The sequence below is a fragment of the Littorina saxatilis genome, linkage group LG6 (genome assembly GCF_037325665.1).
Source record: "Littorina saxatilis isolate snail1 linkage group LG6, US_GU_Lsax_2.0, whole genome shotgun sequence".
Taxonomy (NCBI): Eukaryota; Metazoa; Mollusca; class Gastropoda; order Littorinimorpha; family Littorinidae; genus Littorina; species Littorina saxatilis.
Window position 1 is genome coordinate 12,295,695 of NC_090250.1, and position 24,178 is coordinate 12,319,872.

Here is a 24,178-nt window from a genome sequence, read left to right on the forward strand (position 1 = left end):
TCATAAAAGCTTGCTTACAAACGGACTCGCTGTCCTCGAATAAAACAGCTTTCGAATAAAATAGCTTACTGTTGGATCTTTGCTCAAACTGCGGCTTTCTTGTCCACATTCCTGGCGCACAGATCTGCAATGTGCAACGTTACTGTTGAATATACACAATTTATGTTGAAGTCACAGGCACAGATAGACATACCCCCCCCCCCCCCCCCCCCCCCCCCCCCCCTTAGCTTACACACACACACGCGCGCGCGACTGCGTGAAGATGCACGTCACCTTATCATTTAATCACACAATGTAATAACGTGGTGGTTAAAACCGAATAGTATCATGAATCTCTGAAGAGAATCTTTTTTTTTTCAACAGTCGTTCGTGTAAGGCACACGCAGACGGAATGTAGCTGAAGCCATACTGTAAAAACTAAGAACAGATCTATAAGATTCTAAAAATTTTTGGACATTTTAGCTCTATTCATCTGGATGAATCGGCCACTGAAAATGTAACTCCCCCCCCCCCCTCCCTCCCACACACACGACACGACACTACCTGCGAAAAGGAAAACGTGTGGAGGAATACATAATGTAACAAGAGGCGAAGCCTTCAAGGCTCACGTAAGAAATCGACAAACAGTAACACAAACTCAATCACTCCGTCACACATACACACACACACACACACACAGTAAGCATAGGTGACACTGTGCAAGAAAGCGAGACACTAAATAGCTTAAACAATGACGACAACTCGTTGATTACTGGAAAATAAACCCTCGTGGGTATTTTCCAGTAATCAACTCGTGGTCATTGTTTAAGCTCTATATTACGCACCCTCACACACACTCGCACAAATTGTACACCGACTTAGTCGTTAGAGAGGTGCTTTCGGAGCTGTCTTTTAAAAGAAGATAATGACAGACATGACCTAATATTTACAGGTACGTGTAGTGAATTTAAAGGAACGCACCAGAATAAGAAAAACTAGTTTTAAACAAATCGATGCGGGGCCTTGGTAAGGCAAGGTTATTTCGAGTGTTTGAATAATATGACGGAGATGATTTGAAGAGTTGTATAAGATATGTTGGGGCGTCCTTATACTTGATACATAAATGAACATTTATTATACAAAAGCTGCTTCTTTAAGCTTAACCCAATACTTTTCATCTTTTCCTTTGTATAAAGAGATGGACTGGGCAGAACTAGTTTAGCAGCTCTACGCTGGAGCGATTTCAGCTTCTTCAAGTGAACTTCACTACACCCGTCCCATACTATGGAAGCATAATCAATATGGGGTTTTATGTGGGCATTGTAAAATAGTTTTCTTGTGTCTAGATTAATAATGCTTTGTAACTTTGACAAAAGAAACAGGTTTTTAGCAATTTTTTTGCAGATTCCATTGATGCGAGTCTGCCATTTGAGATTATTAAGAGAGAGAGGGAGGGAGGGAGAGAGAGAGAGGGAGGGAGAGAGAGAGAGAGAGAGAGAGAGAGAGAGAGAGAGAGAAAGAGAGACTCACAAACAAACATTGATGTTTCCTTTTTCCCAGCTCTGCAGAGAACGTGGACGGTGCTGGTATGCCTGGTGCTGTTTCTGGTGCTGATGGAGTTTCGCTACATGTGGCACCAGATAGACTCCCCTGCTAGCGACACGGACACCGACCAACCAAATCTCGGCGCAGGCTACAGAAACGTCCTGGTTGACACCCGCAGCCCATTCTCCAAGGCACCAGCGTCTGGTACAGGAGACAGTCAAAATGTTGTCATCGAAGAGTGGCACCTGCGTTATGTTCAGTAAGTCAAGGCCTCTGTTAAATCAAGATTCACTGTATAGACACATTTTTTGTAATGTAGTATTTTTTTTTAACACAGCCTATACATGTAGTCAAGTTTTGACTAAATGGTTTAACATAGATTTGAAATCGAGGCGAGGGTGATGGTGTGTGTGTGTGTGTAGAGCGATTCCGTGAAAACTACTGGTACGATCTTCATGAAACTTTACATACAAATTCGTCCAGATGATACCCCAAGATCACTTTTTCCTTTTTTGGATAAATGTCTTTGATGACGTCGTATCCGGCTTTTAGTGAAACTTGAAGCATTGTCAGGCTCTCATTTTTCGATCAAATTGATTTAAATGTTGGTCAAGAAATCTTCGAAGCCCAGACTATAGGATTGCATTTTAGCTTGAAATTTTAGAATTGATAAATGAGTTTGGTCATTCAAAATCTCAAACTTCTAATTAAAATTAAAATGTTAGAAATCGACCCAAAAATGATTTCATCATATTTTTTTTTTTATTGTTTATCGGCTTGGTGGGAATAAAATGCAGTGCGTTCAGTTTCATTCTGTGAATTCGACAATATGACTAAATGTATTAATTTTAAATTTTACGCCACTTGTTATGATTATGACTCTGCGATCTACATAAGACAAATGGACAGGTGACTATAACAATTTGCAAGTATATTCTTCCACATAAAATCCCATCACTGTTTGTTTGATTTTCTCTTTCATTTTTTCTGTTAATGTCTTTGATGACGTCCTATCCGCCCCTTTAAAAAAGTTGAAAACTGCAGTGAACTTTTTTTTTAAATGTTGTTCATTTAACATTATTTATTTTGATCCAGAATAGGCGAACAAAACTGATTGTTTTGAATAGAAAAGTGATTGTTCTTTTCACCAACATAAAAAACTTCTGATTTTGTGTCGATTTTAACTAAGAGGACCTTGCTTTTGTGAATTTGAACATGATTTTTGTATCTTTTCATCAAATTCAGTTGTGCCATGTGTCAGCCATGAATAACCTCTTTTAATATGCAGGGAGCTGAAGATCCAGACACACAACAAGTGGATTGTACTCGACGTCACGTCCACAGACTGCAGGGGAAGTGTGTCCACTCCCAGTGGCTGGAAAACACTGGTCATAGGACATGCAGGGAGGCAAACAGGATGCAAGTAAGTGTTTGTGTCAGGTCACTTCAGCTTCACTGCATTGCACACTTGGGGGGGGGGGGGGGGGGGGGGGGGAGAGAGAGAGAGAAATACTGGGCCAGATGAAGAGTCTGTCATTTACTATAGTTCGGACCATAATCTAGCAATCATGACAATTCTAATATTGTACTGTCGCATCCTATCATCTTTCTTTTTTACATTTAGTCAAGTTTTGACTAAATGTTAGAACGTAGAGGGAGAATCGAGACGAGGGTCATGGTGTATGTGTCACAGTGTGTGTGTGTGTGTGTGTGTGTAGAGCGATTCAGAGTAAACTACTGGACCGATCTTCATGAAACTTTACATGAGAGTTCCTTTTTTTCATTTTTTCGATAACTGTCTTTGATGACGTCATCTCCGGCTTTTAGTAAAAGTGGACGCGGCACTGTCACACCCTCATTTTTCAATGAAATTGATTGGCAAAGCAATCTTCGACAAAGGCCAGACTTTGGTATTGCATTTCAGCTTGGAGGCTTAGAAATTTATAAATGAGTTTGGTCATTAAAAATCTGAAAATTGTTAATTTACATTATTGTTTTATAAAACGATTCAAAAACAAATTCATCTTATTCCTCATCATTTTGTAATTCCAAAAACATATAAATATATTATATTTGGATTAAAAACAAGCCCTGAAAATTAAAAATATGAAAATTATGATTAAAATTAAATTTCCAAAATCGATTTAAAAACAATTTCGTCTTCTTCCTTGTCGGTTCGTGATTCCAAAAACAAATAGATATATATATTACTAGATCATTACCCGCTTCGCCAGGTGGATCGCGAGACGGAGTATGCAGCGTGGCGGTTCGCACCGGCTTCGCCGGGATGATCGCGAGACGGAGTATGCAGCGTGGCGGTTGGCCGGCTTCGAGCACGTGTTGACGTGATTGACGCCACACGAAGGAAGGGAGATAAACGCGCAAAACACTGGAGAAGATAAGGAAGAGTTACTGGAAATGGATCTACAGAAAAACCAAAATCGGTTCACCGCGCCGCGCTTAGAGCACGTGTTGAAAACTTTCATCGACCAGATTGTGTCCGGGGTCTACCTTCTTCTTCTTCTTCTTCGGCGTTCCAGGATTTTTGGCCTCAGGTCAGACTTCAAGTTTTGTAGCTTGAATAAAGCTAGTGGTCAGGATCAGGGAGTCTTTGGTGCACCAGAGTTGCTCCTGCAGTGTGGCACCTTGGGGCCAGTGATCTGTTCTGGCTTCCTGGTGGAGCGGGCAGGTCTGCAGGATGTGCTCCGGGGTCTGTGGGCCTGTTTTGCACGGGCAGTTCGGTATGTGCGACAGACCAAGGCGGTGCATGTGGGCACGCAGTCGACAGTGTCCAGTCCGTAGGCGGAAGAGGATGGTCTGCTGATGGCGCTGTAGGTTGGGTGGGGTCTACCTGAATATGCCCACCAAATTTGAAGCAGATCCATCGAGAACTTTGGCCGTGCATCGCGAAGTGACAGACACACACGCACAAGCCGTATATAGATATAGATGTTTGGATTAAAAACAAGCTCAGATAGTTATAAAGAATAGAGATACGAAAAGCGTGCTATCCTGCTCAGCGCAACCATGCACTACCGCGCATTCTGGCTTGCCAATTTCACTGCCACGAGCGGTGGACTGACGATGCTACGAGTATACGGTCTTGGTAAAAAAAATCAGTGCGTTCAGTTTCATTCTGTGAGTTCGACAGCTCGACTAAATGTTGTATTTTCGTCTTTAGCGACTTGTTTTAATTATGTATAAGGTGATGGGTATAATCAGGGAATATGCATATTTCTTGAAACTGTAGGGGATAACTATTCATTCTCATTTACTCAACAATACATTGTTTTCTGCAATATCAATGAGTTGTTCTTCAGTGTTAGTCACGAAAAAGGGGAACTAAGCTTACAAAATAAAATGCATTCCTGTTCTGGCTTATTTTAAGCTCCATTCTATGCAGAATCTGAATTTATTCGTACAAAAATATTTTCTGTACACGGTTGAGATATCGTACAAGACAGGGGAGGAAGAGGGGGAATGCAGGGTGCACGCACCGTGCATTTCGGGCGTTACATTGTGACACCATCAGTACCTTAGCTGAATTATGAAGACCAAGTTTGACTGAAGAGAAATGGTGTAAATAGCTTGCTTTGATTATCACTACTTTGACACATTTAACCATCTATGGATGCAGGCACGTTCATTTATGTAGGTTCTACAAATAACAGAATTACCGTGTGGTTTCATCGCAACGTTTTCAATGTTAGAGCGATCTCCAGGAAACCAAGCCTTGTTATAGTAGAAGGCCACAGAGCTAAATTTAGCGTCGCCAGTACGAGAAACTAGAGCTACATCTGTAAGGGTTTTGCGACAGACCTGATTTTTGCCATCAGTTTAGTGAGGATTTGAAATGTTTTGAGTTCTTTTCTGACTTACAAATAAAGCTCAATTTTCACAAGAGGTAGACTAAATGTAGAGCGGATAAAGGTTGCACAGAAATCAACAAACCTTTATGCATAAGAATGTTTCATTTAACAAATACTTTCCTCTAATTTTGATGACCCCAAAAAGTGACCAACACTGGAGAACTAGTCTCATGACTGAATACCCTTTGCAGGTTACCATCGTGCGTAACACTTGAGCCAGACTCCAACAGGACAGTATTCAGGCATGAGGGTGCAGCCTGGTGGAAGAACCTGGCCTACCTCGCCGCTTTGTCGCACGGAGCTCAGCTCATTTTAGACGCCGACTGTTCCGTGTCCCTGGCAGAGGCCGTCACAGTTTTGAAGGTTTCTGGTTTGCTTTCTTAAGCCTTCCAATGGGCTTCTGTTGAGAACATTCTGTCACACCCTCTCCATTGTAAGAGGTTGTGGGTCTCTCCTTTGGTTAGCTTTTTGTGCGTCCTGCAGGTAACTTTCAGTTGATTCTTCTGCCACTCTATTGTTCCAACTTCCTTATTGTTATTGTGTCTATAGAAGAAGACATTTTATTTGACTTATTTGCTGCAAATGTACGCTGTTCACGTACAATTAAATAGCAACACATGATGATGTTGACGGTGATGATGTTGACAGTGATGATCTTGATGATGATGGCGATAATTAGAAATGTTCGCTGATCAACAGTTCTCTCATCCTGTCAAAAAAATCACCGTAAAAAAATGATTGCGTTTTGCAGTTTTCGCCGGCAGAAAAGGATCATGGCATGATGTACAACGAAACGCTTCTCTTCAACCCTTACGCTCACTTTGGGGCGTGGGCGGCGGCACCCAGGGCTGCATCAGGTAGCAGCGGCGGGCGACTGAACAATTCCCACTTGTACTTCATCAGAGACTTTGACCACAATGTGGTGGTGAAGCACGCGCTGAGTGAAGCCTCTCAAGATATTGTGACGGACAAGCGTGGGGGTGCCCCTATAACAAGGTATCAGATGGAATGTTTTTGATTTCGTGCTTGTTTTTGTTTTGACTAAAGCTCACATCAGATAGACAAGACATCAACGGTTGAAATTACTTGGGACACCAACATAGTTACAACCTGCGAATTATAGAGTCTGAGCTGCCAGACACACGTGACGTTGCTGGGCATGTTACGCACAGCACTTCTTCTGGCTGACGAATCGCTCGCTCTCTCTCAGACTATTGTGGAACCGTTCATCTATAAGATAAGATGCATCAGTGATCAACTGCACGGTTCAAACGGCGGATTGTCCCAGTTCTGAATGATTATAGTCATAAACTTAAAAAATAAAATAAAATTTAAATAAAAATGGAGTGTTGGCTTTTAGTAGTTTGCCCTTCTGTTGTTGAAAACAGGGGAATTAAAAATTGTTGAAGCCAGCCCAGAAAAAGAGTCATGGCAATCAGAGCTTTACGAAAACACCACGCTCAAAGGGCACATGTACATACGCAAAGCATTGAATTTAGCTTAGATCTCTGCAGATGAAGCCATTTTCAAATGAAGGTTTATAATGGCGCTAACCAATTTATTGTAGGCAGCCATACTCTGTTTTGGGGAGATGCATGCTTAGTATTTTCGTGTTTCTATAACCCACGGAACTCTGACATGGAGTACAGTATCTTTTCAGTGCTTACTTGGTCTTGTGCTTGCATGTACACATGAAGGGGGATAAGGCGCTGGCAGGTCTGCACATTAACTGACCTGGGAGATCGGGATAATCTCAACCCTTAACCCACCAGGCGTGTCCAGGATTCGAACACTCAGCCTTCCGCAGGGGAGGCCGACGCCTTATCCACGAGGTTATTGTGCCCGTCTAAACTAGCCTTTCCTTTCCACAGATTTGACCGCTCTGCACCTCCAGTGTTCGTGGGCCAGAGAAGCTTCTCGGCTGCCATCCCCGCGTGCAGCGTGTACAGCCGGGACGCCGTGTGGGGGCTGGTGCTGCCCTGTGTGTCTCACAGTGTGCGCTGCCACGCCCTGCGTCTCCTCCTGGCCCAGAGACTCTTCCGGGAGATGGACGCCTTCTCCGGCTATTACCAGCTTCACGCCACGTCAAGTGTTGGACCATTTCCCGAGTCTGAGGCTGGCCAGGCTGTTGATGCTCAAGGCCTTGTGCTATTTTTGGATGCGTGGAAGTGTGCCAGTAACTTGACTTTTTTTGGGTGTATCGACGCTCTTGTTGAGGACATGTTTAAAAATGGTAGCTTTATTAATCAACACGAAAAGTCTCTGCTGAAATCTTGGATCATCGCCTTACAGAAAACTGCTGGGGTTGTGGAACCGGCTAGAAGAAGTTCTCCGTGGCGTGGTGTGAGGAAAGTCAGTGAAATGCGCATGACTTTCGGTAGTGTGCTGTCGCAGCTGGAATCCGGAGGAAGCAAAGTGGAGCAGCGTTTACGAAGCCAGTGCGCGGACCAGGTGAAGAGAAGTTGCAATGGCAGCGTTGGTGGTGTGAACTGGTTCCCCACCGCCCAGTGGAGGAAGCCGCTGATCATGGAGGTGGTGCTGATTGTCGTCTTCAACAGCAACCGCTTCTTCTGGAACAACCTGCCTTTCTTGGAGACCATGCACCGGCCCTTCTTCAAGTAAGATGCTAAAACCTAGCTCTGTGTGAACAAAATACAATTGGTCGCAGTTTTCTTTCTTTTGAGATTCGACGTTTAGGTACATTGCAGAGTTTCAGACACAAGAAAATATCTTGATCTCTCTAAGACTCTTTTCGTGTGAAAATACAAAATCAAAGAGACTGCCAACGTTCTAAAATTCAGAATAAAAAAACAAGAAGTTGTTGAAACGTTTGTTATTGACTAAACAATACGTTAGTCACAAATATATCGACCCAACGGTCTTTTAAGTGAACAGACAAACAATTAGTGACAAAAACTTAGCTTGATGGAATTTCGGCCGCTCGCCAGGAAGGCACACTTGCCTTCCTTCCATGGATAGCGAAGCAAGAGTTACCCCCTTGGCTTCTGGTACCTTTTGGTACTGTTACCTTTAATTTTTCGTTTTCATGTATTATACCCTGATAATTGCAATAGAGAAACTATAATGTCACCGACACAATGTGCTTGCGAAAGATGAATAGCAGGCGTTGTACTGGCCTTGCACTATGAAGCGTGAATTCAATAAAGGGGAGGTTCATAATCTCAGAAAGAAAATAATGAAGCAAAAAAATAAAACCCAGGTGTGACAATATCTTATTCTTGCCTCTTACCATCTCTGAGGTATGGCGACCACAGACAGACAGACTGACAGACAGACTGACAGACAGACTGACAGACAGACTTACATCCATTTAACATAAGATTGGATAAGATTTACCCTGCCGAGATGAGAAACCACGCGATTCCATGGATGAATCGGAGGTGTAAGAACCATTACACAAGAACCATTACACAAGAATGTTCTGAATTCTATACTAACCGTCATAAAAAAAAACCACTAGGCTGGTGCGTTTGAGGGCAGGTCTGTGTGATGAGGTCGTTTACTGTAAAACCAATTATATGACTGAAAAGGCCATCAATCCCCTATCTTATTCAGAAAACAGTGTGAGTTTACATGAGGTATTTAGTGTCTACTGGTTGGTCCGGTGTCAGAATAATGTGACTGGGTGAGACATGAAGCCTGTGCTGCGACTTCTGTCTTGTGTGTGGCGCACGTTATATGTCAAAGCAGCACCGCCCTGATATGGCCCTTCGTGGTCGGCTGGGCGTTAAGCAAACAAACAAATTTAGTGTCTGTATATACAGTGGAGCCTACAACACAGATACCCGGACAGTTCAGGAAATGTCTAGAAGCAAATGGAGGTAACTCTTACTTGGTTATACATTGAAGGGGGGTAACTTGTATCATACATATATATGCATATGCCTGATCATTCTCACAGAATGTATAGAGTCAAAGTTAGACCTGCTCATGTCAAAGTTATTTTTCAGCAAAACAAAGTGTGTTCGTGGTTATACTTTTACATTGTCTCCCAGCCTTTTAAACCAAATGTATACATTAGCACACACTTTCAACTATTCTTATCCTTATTGGAATAAGATTCTAGAAATTTCTGAGAGATCAGAAACACCCGGGCGAAGCAGGGTCCTGACTGCACGTTTAAAAAACAATGTGAATGAATTGTGTGTGCCTTTTTTTTAAGGACGAATGTTTTTGATTTGTGAACTCGTCCATTGAAGTATTGCACCACTTTATGATCCCGTCGCAATATAACCTTCGTGGTTGAAAACGACGTTAAACACCAAATAAACAAACAAACCACTTTATTATAATTATATCAACCTTTCTGTGACTAAAAAGGTGCTTATTCTTGCTGTTTGGCGCACTTACGGATAACAATTTCTTTCACAGGGGTCACATAACAGCCACTCAAATGTGGTTACCTCCCAAATTGATGGAAGTCTTGAATTTTCCGATTAAGAATTACCGATTTCAGTAATATTTGCACACCGACAGTAAGATCAAATATTGGACCTATGTGAACCATAACACGTATTGAATTTGCATCAACCAAAATCACAAACGTCATATAACGCGTACGAACAGAAATAATTTGATGAAAGTGGTACGGACACCTGTTTTCGTCAAAACTGTTTGATGCAAATTCAATGCATCTTATGGTTCACATAGGTCCAATATCACTCGTAGGCGTACTCTGTGCTATATGACGGCCATTAAAACATACATAACTTGAAGTGGGGGACTGTTTCTGCCTGATCTAACGAATGTGTACGAATGTGAACGAACGTAAACGCTTTTTCGTACGAACGGAAACATGCACTTTTGTACGAACGGAATCTTGGCGTACGAACGGAATCTGCATGTTTTCGAAAACAAGTGATTGTACAAAAGCCATGGGTTTCTATAAACTTCTGTTCAAGCGAAATGTCGTAACAGGCAATGGTTTTGATGATCATGTGCAAATCAGGGGTCAGATTTGATAACGGAGCGAGAAAAAAAAGAAAATGTTAAAAAAATCAGGCAATTCTGCCACGTTTGGCCCGCGTGTGTTATCATGAGGATTGCTAGCACCTTGGTACACATCGCCCAACCAATTAGCTACCTAATTCTTGCAATATCACAAAAATACGCTGCCCACACTACTTACCGCCACGTTTCAAGTTTTCCCCAAGCAAGTGCCGAAAATGAGGCTGTATGAACGGAAACATCCTACGTACGAACGTAAACATCCGTTGTATGAACGGAATCAGTTAACACACGGTGAAGCCTGTGTGCTTGCTTACCACCCACTGACATCATTTTTTCTCAAGGGAGCGTGACGCGCACGTGCCAAAAGTCTACACGAAGTTGCCGCGTATGATCCTATGAAGAAGTTTTAAGTAGTCTGATAAGAGTTTTCGTCAGATGCATGGACAGCGGCTGAGGAAATCCTCTTTATTTCCTTTATTTATTTATTTACTTATTTGGTAGGCCTACACGTCTTGCTTGTTTTTGTTGAGTCCAGTGTGCAGGAATTTGTGTTAGAGAAAGCAAAGTAAAATGCAATATTGATCAAGTTGCAAGTCGAAACACTGATTTGCCGACAAGGGATGGCGTTAAACAGCATTTTGTTGTTCATGTGTAACAAATCTAAAAATATTGGAAACAAAATTGGCAAAATTGGTACATAGTCAAACCTACCGGTTATTTTCATTTGACATGTGTTGCTACATATGCAGTACAACACTGTGTGTAGAAGGAATGTGGCTTGCAGGTTTCAACATTCAAGACAGACTAACGAATGGAAGAGGAGGGGAAGAAAGGGGGTGAGATGTCTTAATTTTGTCACGTTATTTTCCAGGCATATTGTGTACTGCGTTCCAAATGTGGATGAACTTGTGGCGAGCAATCGGAATGAGGATTTTCCTTACCTGACCATGGTAGAGGGGCTGAGTGACCAGTGGTATCTCATGTACGAGTGTCTCACCACAGCTGCCCGCATCAATTTTCAGGTGAGTTCATTAGCGTGGCCACGCGATTTAAAAGTTGAAATAGGAATGACAGAACTGAAATGGTCATCAGAACAAGAACCAGACGTTTGGAAATACGTACACTGACTTGGACTAGCACTAGCAGTACACATACAGACACACACGTTTATGAAAATACGTTATGAAAGATGCGTGGTAGACATGACTGACTGATCGCACAGGTGTTTTACTGATATTTAATGCACAATTAAAGATTTTAGACAAATACCTGGTCTTGGAGTCAATCTTTTCTCAGTTTAGTCAAGCATGCACTGATATAGTGCTTAATTTACATCATCATTATACAGAATTAGTACTTAAAACGGTTGACTATAACATTCCGTGGGGCAGTTTTTATTGATTTTATTTTTTATTTTTTATTTAGGTAGCCTACATGTATGAAGATTATTTGTGCAAAACAATGGTGCACACGTATGTTGATGTATGAATATACTAGATGAATACCCGCTTCGCCGGGTACGGCTTCGCCGGGAAGAAGTCGAGCCGAATACCCAGCTGCGCCGGGGACCCGGCTTTGCCTGGTGTACGCCGGCTTTGCCGGCACACCGCATGAAGGAAGGGAGATAAACGCGCAAAACACTGGAGAAGAGTAATATGGAGAAGAGTAATACCCGGCTTTGCCGGGACAGTGACCTTCTAAAAATAGTATAACGGGAATATGGATTGAGCGTTGTCGACAGTGACCTTCTAAAAATAGAAACGGGAATATGGATTGACGCCACACGAAGGAAGGGAGATAAACGCTGAAAACACTGGAGAAGATGAGGAAGAGTTACTGGGAATGGATCCAGAGAAAAAACAAAATCGGTTCAGCGCTGCGCGCCGAGAGCACGTGTTGAAATATCTCATCAACCAGGTTGTGTCCGGGGTGTACCTGAATATGGCCACCAAATATGAAAGAGATCCATCGAGAACTTTGGCCGTGCATCGCGGACACACACACACACACACACACACACACACACACACACACACACACAGACACAAGTCGTATATATATAGATAGAAGATAGATATACATGACAGTGTTAACATCTACTGTTGTATTATAAATGCTACACTACCTATCAGAACAAATTTAACTGGATTGATGCATCTGTGGGTAGGCTAGATCTTTGTTACGAGGCTGTTGATGTTATAATGAATTAGTATTACACTGTTAGAACAACCATTCGCTGCGCTGCTTTTTTCTTTATTTGGTGTTTAACGTCGTTTTCAACCACGAAGGTTATATCGCGACGGGGAAAGGGGTGAGATGGAATAGAGCCACTTGTCAATTGTTTCTTGTTCACAAAAGCACTAATAAAAAATTTGCTCCAGGGGCTTGCAACGTAGTACAATATATTACCTTACTGGGAGAATGCAAGTTTCCAGTACAAAGGACTTAACATTTCTTATATACTGCTTGACTAAAATCTTTACAAAAATTGACTATATTCTATACAAGAAACACTTAACAAGGGTAAAAGGAGAAACATGACATACTGCGCTGCAGTATGGACTTGCAAACAGGTAAGGTGGCAGGAAGCAAAAATGAAGCACACAAAAAACGTCAAAATAATTTGTCATGTTGCTGCCATCAAGTACTGAGAAGTGACTTTCTTCATTGCTATTTGTTGCGTATCTTGGTCGTTCTTTGAAAATTGCTCGCTCTTTACGGAGGGCACCTAGGATGTTCAAAAGCGGTGATTGTGTAAATGAAAGGGTGTTTGTCCTGTGTGTAAAAGCCTGGCAGTATCTGTGATGGTTTACGGGAGGCTTACTGTGCCTTTAAAGACTGATAGATCAGATTTCGGTGAATTTTTGGTTTACCTTTTGTGTTTAAAAATAGCCTTTGAAACGATGAGGAACCAAGCCAAATAAGCCACCATGAAGTTTATCTTAATGCCAAAGACAATGTAATGAGTTAAAGTTAAATGTCAGCATTTGGCATGAGGTATCTGCGAGGTTCTTTTTAGTTCCAACCGTCATGCAAAGCTGATGAACTCAAAAGTGTTTGCTTGAGTTGGAGTAAAGCACTACAAAACTTACGTTAAAAAAAAAGGGTTGAATGAAAAAGGACCTAAAGTTTGGACGGGGTGGGGTCATGGTGTAATAGACTTTATTGCATTTTTTTCGTAGTTGTTGTTGAAAAGAGCACCACTTAAGAACATATGTGCTGTTTGTTGCAGGGTGTACGAGGCTTCCTTCAGATCGGAGATGACACTCTGCTCAATACCTGGCTGCTATTCAACATGCCCCGTGACTCCATGTGGATGCCTCATGGCTTCACGACCATGCGTGGTGACCAGAGCAGCCACCGTTGGGACTGGTACTGGTGGAAAAAGTCCAGGGGCCGCCCTGCTGTGCTGCATGCCTTGGCTGACCTTGAACGTATCAGCGGCATGACCTCCGAGCAGCTGCGACGCCTTGACCCCAACTTTAACAAGACTAGCCAGTCACCAAAGCATCGCGCAGCAACCACTTTCCTTGAACTGTATAAGAATGGGAAGGAAGGGTTTCCACCTAATAAGTCTGCTCTGCGTGGGGCTGAGGTGTGGGATGAGCCGTCCAAGCAGGAAGCCTTGGGCTTTTTGAACAACTACTACCGGGCCAACAGACTGGCGGGCTTGCTGACACACAGAGCCATGGACCTCTTCTACATCCCTCAAGTCCTCATAGACCGCTTCGTCAGTTTCTCCAGGTACTTCATGCGCCATGGTGTCATCATAGAACTGGCCGTTCCTACAATACACTTTGGACTGTCCCACAGGTCTGACGTTAAGTATGTCACAGGCAAAAGTCTGTGGGAGCATGACAGATCCGTCACTTATTCTTTTTACAACAATGCCACTTTTTTTCTTCACCCTTTTAAAATGAAGGCCACTATGGGTGAGAAGCAGGGTCAGAACTTATTCTGTCAAGTGTACATGAAAAACTTGTTTCTGGAATTGTTTAAGCATGTAAAAAGATGATCGAACTTACGGTGCTTGCTTGTTTATTTGTACACATTAAAGTAATTAATTTTTAGTTAATGGAGAATTCACCAACATGTAGACCTGACCAGTTTATTCAAAGTTTTGTTTACTTTTATTGTCAAACTTTGGCAGCTTCTTTGGAACATTCTGTCCTTGGCAATTAGTTAAATAAGAGAACACTAAAGTTATGATGGCTCCATTGGGAGATGCCCTTAATGTACATACACCTTTTGAACAACATTCCCCGACATGACCTGGTTTTGGGGTGGCTGAATCTTTGAATCATTTGTTTTGAACTCCACCACCCCCCCCCCCCCCCCTTAAAAACAACACAAGCAAGACAAAGATAAAGGAAGAATGAACCGTTTGGGGGGAAAATTATTTTCTGGTTGCAATAAGTTATGACTGAATTTTCATGAGATTTCCCAGTATTTGATTTCGAAAATGTTAAATTGAAATTGTGTAAATTTCAATGGTTTCAAAGATTGCAGATGTACATACATGTATATTATTTTAGCACATAAGCTCAAACATTAACATTTGTTACTTGGTGCCTTTTCTTGGCGTGGTTCCTTACCTAACCCCACAACATTTATGATTAAACCCTTGTTATTCTGTTGTTAGGCAACAAATTGAATTGTTGATGACTGATCCACTTTTTATGAATCCCTGGAATCAGCAACTGGTGCTTTAGATTTGCATAATGTGAATAATCTGTTTAAAATCACACTCCTTCTGGTGAACACAGTTGTGTGGGATGAGACCATCTCTCCACTTTGTCACATGGTCAACAGCCTGGGTGGTCTCTGTGCACAGTGGCAATCATTTGACAAATACATTTTGTCAATGCAACCAGTGGTTTTTCAAATTAATTCACCAAATAAATTCAACTCATCACAGGACGGTGTTGATTTCTTTCTTTATTTGGTGTTTAACGTCGTTTTCAACCACGAAGGTTATATCGCGACGGGGAAAGGGGGGGAAGATGGGATAGAGCCACTTGTTAATTGTTTCTTGTTCACAAAAGCACTAATCAAAAAATTGCTCCAGGGGCTTGCAACGTAGTACAATATATTACCTTACTGGGAGAATGCAAGTTTCCAGTACAAAGGACTTAACATTTCTTACATACTGCTTGACTAAAATCTTTACAAACATTGACTATATTCTATACAAGAAAGGGTAAAAGGAGAGACAGAATCCGTTAGTCGCCTCTTACGACATGCTGGGGAGCATCGGGTAAATTCTTCCCCCTAACCCGCGGGGGGGACGGTGTTGATATTTGGTATGTGACCAAGTGGAGGGATGGTCTTATCCCAGATTTGAGATGGTGTGCCCAATTGTTTTCACAGGAAGGAGTGTGCCTTTAAGTGGCTGACTGTTGTAATACATGTACTAACTTGTAATATCTATTTGACCATGTTGAACTCAATGCTGAGTCAGTGAGTGACATATTTCAATGAAAATGGGTGAATACATAGTTCATTTACTATTAAAACACTACAAAGATATGTTTTGTTATCCTGCTAATTTCTAAACTCTCTCACTTTTACTGCACTTTGCATAGCGGTGTGATTATAAAATGAAATAACCGAAATTGCACATTTAATAAAATGCTCAAAACTTACTTGTACACCTAGAACAATCATTTTGTGGGTGGATGAAATTTCTGACTATGATGTGTGCTTTAACATTTCACAATGAATTTGTTAGTTCAAGTTTTGCTGTGGTATCCCAAAGGGTACTGGTGTATTTTGTTGTTCTTGTTGTAGTTGCTTTTGAGGTCAGTGTAACTTGCACATCATACTTTCGGGACTAGAAGGCACAACTTTTTTCAACCATAACCCCCTGCACCCTATTGACCAGTAAGAAGGACATTTAAGACTTCCAAAAATCATGTGTTTTTTTGTTTTTGTGTTTATTTTTTGCTGTCCTGTGTAGGTTAAATACAAACAAACAATGATAATGCTAACACAATGTTAAAATCATTTCAAAAATATTTAGAAAATTCAATGGTCCCAAACAACATACACACAAACAGGCACGCACATTGAGGCCCCAGGCATGGACAGCTTGTGGCATAGTTGCTGAACTTCTGAAGAAATGCTTCAATGCTCAGAATTGTTACATGAAGTAGCCGTTAAATGTAGGAATGTTCTCACAGCTTTAACATCAACATTGCTGAAAGACACCACTTTTTGTCAAGTAACCTGGTTCAAGTGCCTTTTAGGGCATAGGAAGTTTGAATAGAATGGACTATTTCGGAAATAATAAGAGTTGCCCCCCACTGTTTGTGTACATAAAGAAAACATGTGGTCGACCAGTAAAAGCCACGATATCAGCAAACAACTGACTTCGATGTGTATGCTATGCAGTGTCCAATTGATATGTCTTTTTCTTTCAAAAATCTGCACATCGGAACAACGCACTGGCGATGGGCTGCTGTGATCGCTAAGCACACGTGTCAGTTTCCTAAACTGCCGTGACCTCGGGCAAAACACATTGCCGCAACAAATAGTAAACTCCAATGTGTATATTTTCGAAAAGAAATGGGGTCATATCAAGCGGACACTGCATAGCATACACATCGGTATCAGTTATTTGCTGCGATTGTAGTTTTCACTGGTCAACTATGTTTCCTGTTTGTATGTAAAACGCGTGGCGGAACTCTTCCACAACATTGAAAATCCTGACCGAGTTACTTCCAGAAAACGTCTATTACACATCTATGAAGTTGTTGGCATAGGTAGAAAATGAGGTGCAATAGTTTAGTGTGTATTGACAGGAGAGAGAAATACAGTCAAGACAATCTGACGCACACAATGTTTTTTGTTACTCAGCTTGTTATGAATGGAAACTCGTGAAAATGCTGATGAACAAACATCGAACGCAGAAGAAGAAGAAGAAGAAGCTGATGAACAATCACATTGTGAATTTCTTGCTTTGTCAAAAACAGAATTTTGGAACAATAGCAGTCTATCTGTTTTAAGATGTTTACATACTACATGGTTCAGCTTTACCAAACCCAATAGAACCATGAAAATTGATTATTTCCCTTGAACAACATTTGGTGAAAAATCTGCTGGAACACAGCATTTTAACACAGGCCTGGAAAATACTGTGTTGGCGCCAAATTTGGCCAAGTTCATAGCAGAACTAACTGCTAACCCATTTCTTTCAAAAACTTGTACATGCTTTCATTGATGAATATTTTCTGAAGGTATAACATTTATTTTATCCTACTTCACACACACAGACATGAGAGAGAACACACACATTCACACAATACATATAAAATGCTGGCACAGGAATACACTGTAAAGCCAGAATCCACACACATATACACACACACAGGCTATATAGTCTAGAGAAAAAGTGAGAAAGAGAGACAAAGAGACAAGATAGGCACACAATCAAACACACATTCTACGCGCTCATGCACACAGAAAAGCCAGCATACGCATACTCAAAAGCCAGCACCCACACATACACAGAGACTATATTCATCAGAATCAGTGCAGCTTTTTGTTATCATTCACACACAGAAATCAGCTGGAGGAAATATCAACAGCGCACACATGAACACTCGCACATATGAGACATAAAAACAAACATTGCTTGCAAATCAAACAGCTGCCTGCACATGCTACAAAAGTAACATTCTGTTTTAAAGAGTAAACAGGGTTTTCATTTTAGTTCATAACCAAGCTTCAATGATACACAAACTTGGTAGTGTTGACTTCTCCCGAACAACTGATTGCCAGCGCACTACATGTTGAAACACGTGTATTGACAGTAAACAGAAACATGTATAACATTTTCCAACTTAACTCCCAACAGAAACCAATAAAATAAACTTAGCAACTTATGACAATTTTCGCACCCCAACAAAAGTATTCATACCCGTGTCTTTTCATTCAAACTTGCTATGCCTTTGAAGGCTTTTGTTGGGGTGCGAAAATTGTCACAATCTTTTTTTTGTGCTAAGTTTAGAAAATCAACTATGAATATGAGCACCGAGTGGAGAAAAAAAGAAACCAAGAAAAGAAGGTGTCATCAAATCATGTGAAGGTGAGCTTGGTTTTTGCAAACTCCTTGCTGAGTGCGTCCATCACATCCTTGTGTGCAAGGCCACCTCCCTGCTTCTTGATGCTGCCGTAGTTTTCTTTGACAAACATGGCAAAAGGGTTGGGCGTGCGAGGCGTAGCAGGGACAGAGGTGGTGGAAGTGTGCCTGCTGTACGGAGCCTGGAGCTGGAAGCACCCCCTGCACTTCCCACACACTTTCTTCTCTGTGTCCAACGACTTGGAGTGCCGACCAATTCTGACAAGGAGAGAAATGAAGTTTACAATCAGTTGTTTTTTCAAATGTCCTCATACATTTGTTCATAACTGAACCATTAATCTTCTTCTGCTTCTTCTTCTTCTGCGTTCGTGGGCTGAAACTCCCACGTACACTCGTGTTTTTTGCACGAGTGGAATTTTACGTATATGACCGTTTTTTACCCCGCCATTTAGGCAGCCGTACGCCGTTTTCGAAGGAAGCATGCTGGGTATTTTCGTGTTTCTATAACCCACCGAACTCTGACATGGATTACAGGATCTTTTTCGTGCGCACTTGGTCTTGTGCTTGCGTGTACACACGGGGGTGTTCGGACACCGAGGAGAGTCTGCACACAAAGTTGACTGAGAAATAAATCTCTCGCCGAACGTGGGGACGAACTCACGCTGACAGCGGCCAACTGGATACAAATCCAGCGCGCTACCGACTGAGCTACATCCCCGCCCCACTGAACCGTTAATAAAATGATACAAGCAGAGGAAAGACTGCCTTTGAAGAGGATACTGAAACTGTTGAGTGTAAACACATACATATAAGGTAGTGGTTAAAGCACACAGCATATTCTCAGTGAAATCTTGTTCCTGCTGTCTGCACATCTGTTCCCCTAAAATTAGATTTAACTATGTATGCAAAAACTCAATGATTGAACTAAACATGCTATTTGCCAGATCAACTCGCTGGATAAAATAAGATCATGAGAAATGAACTAATCAAAGGGCCAGAAGCGCAACTGCTTAACTGACTCACCATCGTTGTGCGCAACATTATCTGCAGCTACACACACACACACACACACACACACAAATTCCTATGCTATACTCTGCCATTAAAAGCATTCAAGAAAATGATAACTGTCTCTTATGTTATACAGACAGTTATCATTTTCTTGACCTGAATTTGACCACACTGTGACTTTGAAATTTTACAAAAGTAAGGTGGGTCATGTCTGGAGATCATTAAATCTTCAAAGTGTGTTACGTTTCAAAGCTACAGCTCTAAACACTGGTGTAGGTGTAATTTTTTTTGAAAGTCGGAAGAGGCAAGTTTTGAGGTCAACCTTAGTCGGTAATAAAACCAAAAGCAACACATTTGGAAACTGCTCCGCACGTTATCTTCACAACTTTACGGATTTGAATTTACGAATATGTTTCTGTGAAATTAGCAGCCAATAGACGTTTTCCGGAAATATCTCTGCCAGGATTTATAAGCGTTGTGGAAGAGTTGCACCCCTTTACCTTGTACAAACAGGAAATACGGGGATGACCAGTTAAAACAACAAATGCAACGAATAACTGACTCCGACATGTAAGTTATGCAGTGTCCGCTTGATATGATCCCATTTCTTTTGAAAATATACACCTCGTAGTTTACAATTTGTCCCGGCAATGCCGGATCGCTTGCCCCAAGTGATAGCTGACAATGTGTTTTGCCTGAGGTCACGTGAGTGTTGCTTGAGGTCAAGGTCACAGCAGCGTTGGAAACTGACACGTCTGCTTAGCGATCGGACAGGTATCAGACTTTAAATTCATTCACTTTTCCCTCCCACACATATGTGCCACCATGTCAAACACAGAGGAAGAAAAATTATATACTGACTGGTAGCCACACTTGACACATTTGTAGATATACTTGGTGCTGATGCTGTAGTCATGGCAACGGCGGATTACAGGAATCTCAGGATGTGCTCTGTTAGCCTTGCTGGCCCTAAAAGAGAAACACACAGATATAAAAGAATGCAATACTCATACAAAATACATTGTATTTACCATAACAACTAGATTTGCATATACATTTAAAAAAATGTATTAACATCTTTTTCCCCATATTGATATTTGTCAGATATATTTGCAGCCCTATAAACTTTTACCAAGTCATAAATCCAAGTGCATACACAACCAGGAAAACAGGGTTTGGACGTTCAATTATTCCCATTTAAAAAGATGTTAAGGTTTTCTTTACTAACTGCAATTTCTCCACGCGCGGTCTGTGTTGTTGCCTTGTCTTACCGTTTCATCCCTGAAGATAGCTGACAATGCTTAATGCTTAACTTTTTCATCTTTTTCAGACCAACAAAACCCCGATAGAGTTAATTCCAGAATTCCTCTATTAAAAACTGACTGTGTAGAAAAAAAATTAAATTAGCCATTTTAACTACAATTTTAGCCTTTAGGGATGGTAAAATGATTGCACTTTTGAGTTTTACATTGAGGTTATGAAAAGAAAGTCTGAGAAAACAGGGTCTTAAAAGGGGTTCCACTGTATAACCAGTGACCTTGACTGTGACAAGGTCAGTACCAGTATCTCCAATGGGGTCCATGCCCCTCCTTGGCTTGGTTGAGCATCCAGACAGCTGCGTGACACATCTCATGCACCAAAGTGTCCCTCACACGTTCTGCAAACACACAGACATTGACAATGCTATCTTCCTATATGTCTTTTTTTTCCCATTAAAAGAATTTGTGTTAAAGTAACAAAACCTTTCAAGAACTACATTTTCTCATTGCTGAGAATAAAATCTAAAGTGCTTTGTAAAATACGTTGTTTTCATCCATGTGCAAGCGTGCGACAGACAGCACATTATTAACGTTACTTTCTGACACTGTCTAAGAAAACAGTTGAAAATGAAATGTGATTTTCTTCAATTCAAAGCTGATTTAGAAATGTTTATTGTCACACCTGAAAAATCAACTTAAAGAATTTGATCCAGGGAAAGGGCCGAGTGGAGAGGAGAGGCAGTACGAAAAAAATTGCAAACCTAACAGAAAATAGCTGATCTACGATGAAGATTACAACATAGGGTTCTGCGCATTCTGTTGCCAGTAACTTCTGTTCTTTGCCTTATTAAATTGGTCTCACTTTACAAATGTCCCTAAAGAGTAACGTTCAACAGCCACTTTCTCCTCTCTGTGATATCTACTTGCCCAGATTCAACAGGGTACACCTCACAGACTCTCCGCATCATCCACCGTTAATCACCATTCAGTTTGGCATTTTACCCTTTCTGTTTTTATATTCTACTTTGGTTTTTACATTCACATCCTCATTGTGTAAAGCACGGAGAGCATATATTCCTGTGGTTTACGTTATAGCATTATAATATTATTATATTATCAGCGTTTGCTCATGTGAGGCTTTAACATCTTTTAAATTAACATGTACTTTCAGGGACATTTTAGACACATCAGATAATTGACCCTATTGATGGACAAGGCGTTCTAACAATCCATCATGATACTGAAAACATCAGACGTACATATGTCGACAACAAAAATCATGGTATATTGGAAAAGCCAACAAATAAAACGCCTGAATCAAATAAAAAATTAACCAAATAATACCCAAACAAAATACAACCTCAGACAACACAGCCCCGACAGCAACTAGGCGAAAAAATATTTATATGGCAGCTAAATTTGTGATCTAGCTTAGCTTACATATTTTGTGGATACATGTAATAACAAATGATAGTGAAAGATGATCGTCTGATCACAATCATCTCTTCCGCATGTGGTGATGATGGATGATTCTGTTCAGAACACCATGTACAAACACACTCAAACACAATAATAGATATGGGTCATTCCATAAAGCTGTGTACCAAAAGTGTGACATGCATTGTGAAAATTGAAACTGTCTGAATAGGTTGTTTTTATGGTTTATGTGACAGATATAGACATATGCCACGGTGCCATGCTAAACAAAAGATAAGTTTATGCTTTTTGGATACGAGGGGTGGTTGGAAAGGTGTGTAACATCACACATGTTGTGACGATTCGATTGGTCCATGACATGGCGTCATCAACCGGCTTATGAATGACTGTGTTATGAATGGAATTCTTTTGGTTTTAGTGACGTCGTCATTGAATACTCGAAATTCGGTCAGATTTAGGTGCGTTGTTTTTAACACACGGCAGATCAAGAGCCTTAACGATTTTGATTATTAATGATTTGCTTTGTCTTTGAGTTACGTCGGACACACAGTGTTCCTCTCTTAAACATGTTGGTATTGTTTTGTGTTTATATCTAAATCATGGAATAACTCAGATACAGAACAATACACAAACTATCAACACAATAGACACGATACTTTTTACCTCAAAAACGTTATTTTTCTACCAAATCGCCTCATTTTTGCGACCATATTTTTGTGATCATGCTTCGAAAAATTCAATGTACTTTACGGGTTTTCACAGCTTATGTGTCCGAAACAATGTACTGCCGATTTCAAAGCTACATGGCACAGATTATAAACACGATGGGCAACTTTTTAGATCTAGTTGACCACTTGCGCCTTCTTGTTATATTTGATTGATAATTCAATCTTTTCTTAGTGGTCCTGTCAGAAAGATTATTCTTCCTTTACCATAAATCTAAGTGTCATGGGCGAGAATAATCGCACAATTTCTAACTGTAAGCTAGTGAAATCCGATGCTAAATTTGCCTGCTTGGTTCGCCCAGTCAAGTCTTCCAGATACATAAGCTTAGTATCACCAGGCAGTTTGAAGGGACTGCTCCTTTTTTTGCTTAATGCCCACTAACAAGGAAATCAGCTTCACAGACACAGGATTTCTTTCTCTCTATTTCACAACAGCATTTAATCTGATTTTCTTCGATTTATCGTTCCCCCCCCCCCCCCCCCCCCCCAAAAAAAATAGTCGATCGAGTGTGTTCAAATTTTGATGAAAACTCAATGGTTTTTACATTTAGTCAAGTTTTGACTAAATGTTTTAACATAGAGGGGGAATCGAGACGAGGGTCATGGTGTATGTGTGTATGTGTGTGTGTGTATGTGTGTGTGTGCGTGTAGAGCGATTCAGAGTAAACTACTGGACCGATCTTTATGAAATTTGACATGAGAGTTCCTGGGTATGATATCCCCGGTCATTTTTTTCATTTTTTCGATAAATGTCTTTGATGACGTCATATCCGGCTTTTTGTAAAAGTTGAGGCGGCACTGTCACACCCTCATTTTTCAATCAAATTGATTGAAATTTTGGCCAAGCAATCTTCGACGAAGGCCGGACTTCGGTATTGCATTTCAGCTTGGTGGCTTAAAAATTAATTAATGACTTTGGTCATTGAAAATTGTAAAATAAAATAATTTTTTTATAAAACGATCCAAATTTACGTTCATCTTACTCTTCATCATTTTCTGATTCAAAAAACATATAAATATGTTATATTTGGATTAAAAACAAGCCCTGAAAATTAAATTTTTTTTAAATTATGATCAAAATTAAATTTTCGAAATCAATTTAAAAACACTTTCATCTTATTCCTTGTCGGTTCCTGATTCCAAAAACATATAGATATGATATGTTTGGATTAAAAACACGCTCAGAAAGTTAAAACGAAGAGAGGTACAGTAAAGCGTGCTATGAAGCACAGCGCAACCGCTACCGCGCCAAACAGGCTCGTCACTTTCACTGCCTTTTGCACTAGCGGCGGACTACGT

The 24,178-nt window shown here is 40.9% G+C and overlaps 2 protein-coding genes across 4 annotated transcripts in view; one reads left to right on the forward strand and one right to left on the reverse strand.

The window, feature by feature from the left end:
* The window catches only part of LOC138968509 (uncharacterized), a 55,406-nt gene extending 39,397 nt beyond the window's left edge, over positions 1–16,009 (forward strand). For all 3 annotated transcript variants that reach the window (XM_070341078.1, XM_070341080.1, XM_070341079.1), the window contains 7 exons: positions 1,540–1,783; positions 2,813–2,947; positions 5,585–5,756; positions 6,145–6,389; positions 7,265–8,011; positions 11,236–11,386; positions 13,597–16,009. In XM_070341078.1, coding sequence (XP_070197179.1) covers positions 1,540–1,783; positions 2,813–2,947; positions 5,585–5,756; positions 6,145–6,389; positions 7,265–8,011; positions 11,236–11,386; positions 13,597–14,379 — 2,477 coding nt within the window. In that variant the 3' untranslated portion in view covers positions 14,380–16,009. The remainder of the gene's footprint in view (positions 1–1,539; positions 1,784–2,812; positions 2,948–5,584; positions 5,757–6,144; positions 6,390–7,264; positions 8,012–11,235; positions 11,387–13,596) is intronic.
* A 309-nt stretch (positions 16,010–16,318) lies between these two features.
* Positions 16,319–24,178, reverse strand: part of LOC138968508 (germ cell nuclear acidic protein-like) — a 29,387-nt gene continuing 21,527 nt past the window's right edge. Inside the window, exons 9-11 of the mRNA XM_070341077.1 lie at positions 21,019–21,115; positions 20,320–20,427; positions 16,319–18,705 (exon numbers count right to left, since the gene is read on the reverse strand). Of these exons, the coding sequence (XP_070197178.1) occupies positions 18,444–18,705; positions 20,320–20,427; positions 21,019–21,115 (467 nt within the window). The 3' untranslated portion in view covers positions 16,319–18,443. The remainder of the gene's footprint in view (positions 18,706–20,319; positions 20,428–21,018; positions 21,116–24,178) is intronic.